This window comes from Pteropus alecto, unplaced genomic scaffold, assembly GCF_000325575.1.
Source record: "Pteropus alecto unplaced genomic scaffold, ASM32557v1 scaffold143, whole genome shotgun sequence".
NCBI classification, from domain to species: Eukaryota; Metazoa; Chordata; class Mammalia; order Chiroptera; family Pteropodidae; genus Pteropus; species Pteropus alecto.
The window spans coordinates 1-9,209 of NW_006434828.1; the positions used below are offsets into that span (position 1 = coordinate 1).

At 53.0% G+C, this 9,209-nt stretch overlaps 1 protein-coding gene across 1 annotated transcript in view; it reads left to right on the plus strand.

Annotated features, from left to right (window-relative positions):
• The first annotated feature begins 3,913 nt into the window (after positions 1 to 3,913).
• MROH2A (maestro heat like repeat family member 2A) overlaps positions 3,914 to 9,209 on the plus strand; it is a 41,566-nt gene continuing 36,270 nt past the window's right edge. The window contains exons 1-4 of the mRNA XM_006909920.2: positions 3,914 to 3,995; positions 4,219 to 4,400; positions 7,261 to 7,392; positions 7,620 to 7,782. Coding sequence (XP_006909982.1) covers positions 3,914 to 3,995; positions 4,219 to 4,400; positions 7,261 to 7,392; positions 7,620 to 7,782 — 559 coding nt within the window. The remainder of the gene's footprint in view (positions 3,996 to 4,218; positions 4,401 to 7,260; positions 7,393 to 7,619; positions 7,783 to 9,209) is intronic.

Below are 9,209 nucleotides of genomic sequence, written 5' to 3' on the forward strand. Positions count from 1 at the left end.
ACCCTCTTTAGTGGAATGTCCCGGGCGGGGGCGGGGCATCAGTGTGATAGGGGAAAAGTGGGATCTCATTTTAAATGTACTTTCATTATTATTACTATTAAAAGTCGAATCCTTACAAGGTTAGGAGCCATTTGTACTTCTATTTTGGTAACTCTGCCGGTATTTTTTGGTGGAATGTATCACCCTGAGAATTTACTTAGTGTTTACTGCACTAATGAGAATCTCGTCTGTCATGTGTTGTATTTTCTGTACTCGTTCTTTGCCTTGAAGTTTGTTCCCATCTCTGTTGCTTCACGTTATATGAACAAGTTTTAAACGTGTAGGCTTCAAGTTGGAGGTGGGCGTCACGTGGATGATGAGACTTCTCCTGGCCTCGGCCTCATTCAGTCCTTCCCCGGGCTGCTTTTGGAACACAAGTTGTTCACACCAGAAATCTTTTGAGCCCTGCGGTGAGTCCTGGACCATTTCCACCCTCTTTCCAGGCCCTTCCCAGTCCAGCCAGGGTCCATCTCACTGCCCGTTGCTCCCACTGCTCTCACTTCTGACCAGCTCATGCTCCTTTGCATTTTGGTATGTCCGTCCCTCAGGCCCTCTTGTTTACAAGTAAGAGAACGCAACTTGGGTACCTTAAGCAAAACAGGGGTCTTTTGGTAAATAGGCTGCCTAGGGACTCAAGGCTCATGGCCAAGCCTCCAGCGGGGCTGGGCTGAGGGGCCTCTCTTGCTCTCTCCTGTCCCGTGCACTCGTGCAGGCTTTGCTCTTCCCTCCCGTCTTGGCTTCCTCTGTTCCTCAGTCCCCAGATCTCTCAGCCCCAAGATCCTACAGGACACCGACTGGATTCTCTTTTACCCAGAGTTCCTGGGAGGAAGGTTGGCCCAGCTGGATCAGGTATCCACTCCTTGTCCAATCAGGAGTGCTGGTGAAGGGGTGGCAGAAGAAAAACATGGCCACCAGGAGCCCATAACTGCGACCCCAAGGGCCAGGGAAGAGGGAACCTTATGATTTGGGAAGATACCCATAAATATGTCCACTACATGTGGACATTATTTCTATTTTTTTCCACTTTCTGCCTTGGCCCTTTCATGCATTTAAGCTCACAGGTTTCTACAAATACAGTTTTTTTATTTTCAAGTTAGTTTCCGTAGAAGCAGAGGGAGAATATGACTGCTTATGAGTGGCTGATTTTATGAATGGATTGTATATGTCAAATATTATTGTCATAATCTGAGGAAAAATTGACATACTTTTATTCAGGCAAACCAAGCAGAGTTCACGTCTTTCTCCTTGACCTCACTGTCTTCACATTTTCTCTGGATAATGTGTTCAGGACATCTCCCTTTTTGTCATGGCTTACACACTCACCATGTGTGTAATAAAAAGTGGGCCCTGTCTCTACCCCTCCTCATAGCCACGTCCTTCACAGCATGACTTTTCGGTTCTTCCCATTAAGAGGAGAGACCTGTTCCCCCTGTTGAGTCTGGTCTGGCCTGTGACCTGCCTTGGCTGATAGAATGTGGCAGGCGTGATGGGTGCCCGTTCCAAGTCTAGGCTGCAAGACGCTCACTGTCTTGGAACTCCATCCAACTGCTGCGTGAACAGCCTGGGCTAGCTCTGCTGCACGATGTGAGACAGGTGTCCCAATCATCCTAGTCACTTCAGCCAATAGTTGGCCGGACACCTGTGTGAGGTCATCCAGCCCTCGCACACAGCCCACATGCTGACTGCAGTTGCCTGAGTGGCTCTAGTTGTGCATGGCTGGACAAGGCCAGATTAACAGAACCACTCGGCTGACCACCGTAGACTCGCGATGATAATCAGTCGTGGTTGTCAGTCGTTAAGTTTTGAGGTGGCTCATTACACAACAAAGCCTAACTGATACATTCACTTTGGGCCCTAAAACCATAGCAGTTCATGTGTTGGGTCTTTAGACCCTCAGAGGACAAAGGAGCGTCCTGCTCACCTGTGTACCCACCACAGCATGGGAAGCCGCACCTAGCTACTGTTGAATTATTGCCATCATGTCACTTGAGCAATCTTTGAAAGAGAAAAGAAGGCCCAGAAGGGGTTGGGGGGAGGTAGGGCGGGCGGGAGGATGCTGTAAGAGAAGGGGCCTGTGCTAATCAGCTTCCTGTGTCTGGTCCATATCGGTCAATATGTTTCCAAAGGGCAGGCCGAGGAACAAGGCGTGAGTTTTACGGGGCATAATTTTCTTGGCACCATGTAAGGAAGCCCATTTCCTGACCATCCAGACTCAGCAGAGTATAAATGGGTCGCTGAGGGTGACGAGCTTCCTGGTACCAGCAGTGTCCAAGCAGAGGCCGAGGAACTCCCTCTCGGCAGGGCGGGTAAACTTCGAGTCTAATTTTAACTAAGCATCTTGTACCTAGGTAGCTCTGAGTCTTGTTCTCTTGCCCAGTAATGCACAGAAAGATTTCCAAAGACCAGTCTTTCATTGCGCAAAGTGGTGGTCTGGACTCTCTCTCACACAGCTACAAGTGACAAGGAAATCTTTTGGGTCCCGCTTTTGGTTTAAGGAAACAGGGTCCCTGCCTTCTTTGAGGTTCTTTATCCTCTGAGTATTCTGCCAGCGGGAGCCCCCTTCCTCATCCTGCAAGTCACTCGGTCCTTGGTGAGGAGTCCTCCTCTTTCCGGGACCTTTGCGTCCCCCTCCTCCCCGCCAGCTGTCCTGACCGCACCTCCCCACCCTGGGGTCCTACGACTGCATCCTCGGGGGATTCCTCCTCATTGCCTTCCTCCTGCCAGCTTCCTTTCCCAAACAGGCCACCATACTTCACCAGACAGGTGGGGAATGGAAATGTTTAATGACGACATAGTGTGGGGTTTTTACTACAGGGCCCTGTGCACGCTCTTCGAAGCCCTCTGTTGAGAGACCCTCGAGGAGGCAGTTGGATGGCAAAGTTCCAAGGGTCTGGGACCTAACGGTGACGGTTCTCATGAAGCCCTCCCACCCTGCCAAGGGACCTGTTTCTCATCGACATCACGACCGAGGAGCTCGGTCGTCTCGCTTCTTCGATAACCAATCTCGCCATTGCCCACATCGCTGCTGGTGTGTATCAGGCCGACAACGGAGCTGCTTCTTGCATTGTATTTTTGTTCCATCCGGGAGAGAACTCTGAGCAAAGGTCAGTATTTAGGTCCCAGAGCAGCTCTTTAAAGGATTCCCGGGGGGAAAAGTACAGGATGGTAAAGGGCCCTAGGTGGGGGTTTGAGGACTGAGGAACTTGGAACTGCATCAAACAGTACGTGGAAGCTTTTAATCCCCCATCTAAACATCTGTTTGGTATTCGTTAACCCTTAAGAAGCTGCCGATGTGGTAAGAGCCCCTTTGAAAGGACAGAGTTGTCGAGGTGGATTCCTCGTGCGTTTTCAGTTTTCAGTGTCTAGAAAAGAGAGGGAGAGGGCCCGCTTAACCCAGTGGATTAGTTACCTACTGCCGTGTAACAAACTACCATACACGTAGCGGCTTAACACCACCCCCCTTTATTATCTCAGTTTCTGTGAGTCAGGAGTTGGGCACAGCTCAGTAGGGTCCTTTGCCTAGGGTCTCACAAGCTGCACTCCAGCCTTCCTGGAGCTTGGGGCTCTCCCAAGCTCATGCGGTTGTTGGCTGAATCTAGGCCCCTGTGGCTGTCGGACCGAGGCCCATGATTGCTTTCTGCACGGCTCCCGCCACAGGCTAAGATGGAGTCTTAATGACATAACACGACCGTGGACGTGGCTTCCCACACTGCCTTTGCCATGTTCTGTCGGTTAGGAGCAGGTCATGGGTTCTGTACATCCTCAAGGGAGGGTATTATACAGGGTGTGACTCCCTGGGCTCACCTCGAGTGTGCCAGTCAATACACTAAGCATTTTAGAAAGTTTGTTTTTCTCAAAAGAGCCGGAGGAAGAGATGGCAGAAGCAGCAATAGACTCAAACGAGGACCTGTCAGAGGAAACGGAGGATCCGGAACCTCTGGAACCAGATGATGGTGGTAAGAAAGCCAGCCACGTCCTGTCCCATCCTAACCACTAACTCTTTGAGGGCAAGTCCCGGCTGAGGCCTCTGTTTCTCCGTCTGTACAGTGGACAGGAAGTTCCCTGTCCAGCCGTGCCACAGGCTGGCTAAGTCTGTGCAGGCGTCGGCGAGGCTGGGGCCCAGGGAGCACATCCTGTAACGGTCAGTTCAGCGCCGCACCTGTGCTGCCTTTGTCTCAGGTACGTTCCAACAAGTCACGAACCTCCTTAACATCATGGACAGCGAGTCAGCAAAGACGGACACTGTTGGGGCAGGTCCTGACATGCGGAAGACGCTGGCCTCGGTGATAATCACGGAGAAGGCCACCGCCAAGCCCTGCGTGGTGATGAACGCGCTCATCCGCTGCCTGCAGGTGCCCAAGGTAGGGCCTCCTCTCCCTCAGCCGCTCCTCAGAGCCCAGCCGCTGTGGCCACTTGTGCGTCCAGCCGCCGCTCAGCACACAGGTGCAGGGCTAGGTGCTGGGGTACAGAGATGGGCAGGACACTGGGTTCCTGCTCCTTGAGGACTCAGGGGAGCCTGGGGTTTTTACGATTTTTAAAAGTTCCTCCGACGCAGTGGGTTTTGGAGCCCTGATCCTGGAGCAGGAGCAAAGCAGGTGGTCGTGTGGGAGCAAAGACAGAGCAGACCAGAGCTCAGGGACGTCGGGCCACGGAAGGGACTGTGTAGCGGGGGCGGGAGGCTGGGGTACAGGGTGTCGAAAGGAGTGATGGGACTGTGATGGGAGATGACGCTGGGCCTTGGGTGGCAGGGATGGGTTTGGACCAGAGCATTGGAGGGCTTGTTAAAACCCAGATAGCGGGGTCACCCCAACGGTTTCTCGTTCAGTAGGTCTGGAGTGGAGCCTGGGGAGCCAGCATCTCCAGCGAGTTCCCAGGCGATGCTGCTGCTGCTGGTCTGGAGAACACACTTTAAGAACTGCTGGGCTTTAGACTCTCCTTTAGCTTTCGGGGGTGGATAGCAGAAGAATTTTTTTTTTTTTTAAGAAATTCTTTGTAGAAAGTTTTATTTTCTAGAAAAATGTGTGATAGCCATGAAGAAGTCGTGCCAGAGTGAGGGAGCATAGGCAATGTTTCATAACGGACTTTTAAAATGTAGGTTTTATTATTATTCAGACATGGTGAGGCCAATAGCTCAGGGGCCGATTGCCTTCGAAAGATAACTTTTTAGTCACAGATCCGTGGAGGCGAGGGCAGTCCCTGCCATGCAGAGCCACACAGGGAAGCAGCGGGTTTGTGTGAGAGGCAGAGGGACTGAGGGGAAAATCTGGGCAGAACATTTATCACGGTGTCTGTCGGGGGTGGGGGGTGATCAGGCAAGGCAGGGTGAGCAGGCTTGGGGTTGGCGAGTTTGAGCAATTTCAGGGCTCTGAGCATAGGGGCTGTCCCTGGTTGGTTTGCATTTAAAAAGCATGCTCAGGGGGTGAGTCGTTTACCATCTGCAGGGACTAGCTAACCCGGGAGGGGCAGGCTCGCCAGGGTCAGTGAGATCCCAAGATGTCAAAGCATCAGGAAAGGTAGACAATTAAAAAAACATGATTAATACCCAGGCTGTAATCAGCGATCAGTGACAATAAGCAGACAAAACACAATAGACCTATTTTAAAAATTAACATGTGTCAAAGATTTTAGTTATTTACTAATTAATGAAGGAGCCGGTGAGATGTTACGATCTGTTAACACAAGAATTTTACTTATAGAGATTTATATTCTTTGCCAGACAAAATTCATTGGCCTTGCCACAAGCCAGAATTATTTTCATTGCTAGGGAGGAAACGTTTGCATTGTTATCTGTTTTCTAGAACTTAGCTTCTGTCACCATGGAGCCGTAACATCCCCTAGACAGTCCCAGGAGACCAAAGACACCCATTCCCCCAGGCCCAAGAACCCCAGAGCGTCTGGCAGACGGCAGCACACACTGAAGGCCACCCAGTGCCTGTTCTATGCCAGTTTCCAAGTCTTAGACAGTTTTTTCTCTTATGACCGTAAATGTTCTTCTCAGTCCCAGAAAAGGCTGATCTTCTTACAGTTTGCCCGGCTGTTTACATAGGTGCAGCAAGAGTTTTAATTACGCATACAGGCCTCCTCGAGCTTTGACACTTCGCTTTGAAAATCTAGAGCGTGCATTCTCAATGGGGGTGACACTGCCCTGAAATGCGTAAAACTGGTTGTTGGGGGGCTGAAGAAAAAAACGATTTCCTTTTTTTTTTAATGTATAAAGCATAGAGATGCATAAGGCCTATAAACAGGTACATAATGTATTTGTGGTATTAAGATTTTATGGGGGGCGATTAAGTAAAAATAAGTTTAAGAAGGCTCTTTAGGGAGCAATAAAAAAAATGTTGAGAAACAGTGGTCTAGAGCCATGTGACTGGACAGCTAAGGCCACACGATTCTCTTCTATCCTGGGGTTTTCATGAAGAATCTCTGATTGGCATTTCACAGCCTCTGTCACTTGCTATACGAGACTAGGAAAGCAAGACCAACTCCCTGTACTGATGTCACTAGTAGAGCATATCAACTGAGGTGACTTCCTCTCTTCTTGAGATCCCCAAATTGGCTAAGATCTCTGGACTATTGGAAGTGACCCTTCTTACCACCTCGGAGAGGGAGCCAGTTTCCCAGTGGGCTTTGCAGGCAGTGGCTCACACAGAGAGTCAACCCTCGTCCCCTAAGAGTGGCTCGTCACACCCGATTACATGAGAGTCATTCTCCAACTCGACTCCCCGGGCTGGCCTGCGTTGCATAACCTATTTGTCCGACACCAGGTCATTCATGATAGTGATAAGTATTACCTGGGAATCACATCCGGGTCAGAAGAACGCTTTCCGGTCTCGCATATTCCCTCACTAGGGCAAAGGGTAGGGCAGGCCACCTTCTCGGACTTTCGATTAGGCCAGCGCCAAGTTTGGGGAGGACCTCGCGTGCTGGCCTTTTGACACCTGCCTTGCTGAAAACTGGGAGGGGAGAACAGATGCATGGGCCCCGCTGAAGGGCCAGTTGGAGGACTCAGGAGGAGGGAAGGGGAAGCGGTGGAGACGGAGGGGCCGGAGTCTGAGGCTTGGGCGGTTGAGGATGGAGGGGGCGTCCCCAGGTGGGGTATAGAGGAAGAGTAGTGGCGAGCAGGGACCAACGGTGGGCTGCGTGCTGGGGCGGGCCTGGGTCCGTCCTTGGCCCCACAGCCCAGTCCAGGGGCTCCCCACCCCTGCCACACTTGCTCTGCAGATTCCCACCCAGCGCACAGTCAGCATTTACGGCATCCTCCAGGAGATCATCCAGCAGGAGGGGGAGCTGGAGGAGCAGTGTGTCCAGAGGCTGGTGGCCATCGCCTCCAAGGACATGAGGGAGATCCTGGAGGTAGCAGAGCCCTGGGCTCCATTGCTGTTCCAGCCCACTGCCAACCCTGGGCTCGGCTGTTGGTGGGCACGGCCTGGGATGCCCAAGGCCCTGTCCAGTTACCTCATGGGGCAAAGATCGGCTGAGCCCAAGGGAGCCCAGCATGGCTGGAGCAGGCGAGGGGCAAGAGGGTTCTTATGAGGGCCCAGCGGATGGTGGCACCCCATGTCCCTCTCCGGTCTGCTTAGATGGAGGGCTACATGAAGGCAGAGGTGGCCAGTGACACCCTGGTGGCTCTGTCCCGAAACCACTTCAGCTTGGTCATGTACGAGCTGCAGCACCACCTCAAGCCCCTCGACCTCACGGATGAATTTGTCATCATCACCCTGGCGAAGCTGGCCCATGGCAACGGTAGCGCGCGAACCCCCACAGCCCCAGCTTCCGGCCCCTCCTCCCGGTCTCTGTCGCTCTTCGTTTCTGTTCTCGTCTCTGTGCCCCCTTCCATTTCGCTCGTTGCGTACCTTCCTCCGGCGTTCCTTCTTTTCTCCTCCACGTGTCTCCCTCGCTGTCAAGATTCTTTCTGATGTTCTGTGTCTCTTTCTGTTCTCCAGGCCTCTGTTATTACATCTCCTCTAAGTCTCTCTCTCCTCTTCCTCTCAGGCTCCATTCTTTTCTGTCTTCTCATCTCCCTTTCTCATTTTGTTTCCCGCTTCGTCCCTCGTTTCCTCTCCGTTCATTCCACAGACAGGCGCTGAGCACCTGCTCCATGCAGAGGCAGAGTGGCGGGTGCGGGTCCGCGACAGTGAATGAGACGTGCATGGTCTCCGCCCTCACAAAGGGCCATAAACAAGAAAACGGGTGATCACAGTACGAGGTGACGGGTGTGAAAGGAGCAGCCAGGGGGCTGATGAGGACCAGGATGGCAGGAGAGGGCCGCGTCTCCGTGGGGCCCTCATTTCAGCAGGTAGTGATATTGCAGCTTCGACCTGAAGGACGAGGCGATGACGTCAGTGTGAAGAATGGGCTGAGGGAGCACAGAGAGAGCATCATGTGCAAAGGCCCTGAGGCAGGAAACAGCTCGGTTTCTCTGAAGAGTCCAGAGGTCGCTGAGGCTGGACTTAGAAACGGAGGGGGAGACGGTGTAAGAGGAGGCCGGAGAGCTAGACAGGCTAAGTGGGCAAAAAGTCTGGACTGTATTCAAGGGCCCTAGAAAGCTGTGGAGGGGTTTAGGCTGCAGAGTTGCCCAAAACAACTTAGGTTCCAGGAAGCCCGTTCCAGCTGTTGCGTGGGCGGAGGCAGCATGCGGGATGCGTCAACGCGAGGTGACGGTGGCCCGGGCCGCAGTGCGTTTGGTGAGCAGCCAACAGACACGAGATACAGATGGGGCTCTGCTCGATGGCACTGCTGACGAGCCGTGTGTGGGAGGCGAAGCAGGAACAGGAGCCGAGAATGACGCCCGCACTTCCAGTTTGAGCAACTGGGCGTGTGGCGGGGTCACGCCCTGAGATGGGACACACGGGGAGAGAGAGACTTGGGGGCTCAAAGAAAGAACCTCGTTGATATGCATTGAGTTCCCATTCCTTGTGAGATGTCCGAGTGAGAGGCATGCGGGGTGCTGGTGTTGGGGTGTGGGGTGCAGAGCGCGGGCATCTGGGCTTGGCCTTCCTTCCAGGGGCTCGGAGTGTAGGGGGTGTTCAAGCCCCTGAGCCTGAGGGACTGAACGTGGAGACAGGAGAGAAGAGGGTCGGCACCAGCCCGGGGAAGTCCCGGCGCTGAGAAGGCCGAAGGGGGTCGGAGGGGGCGGGGACGAAGGTGAGCACAGTGTGGGTTTGTGGGGC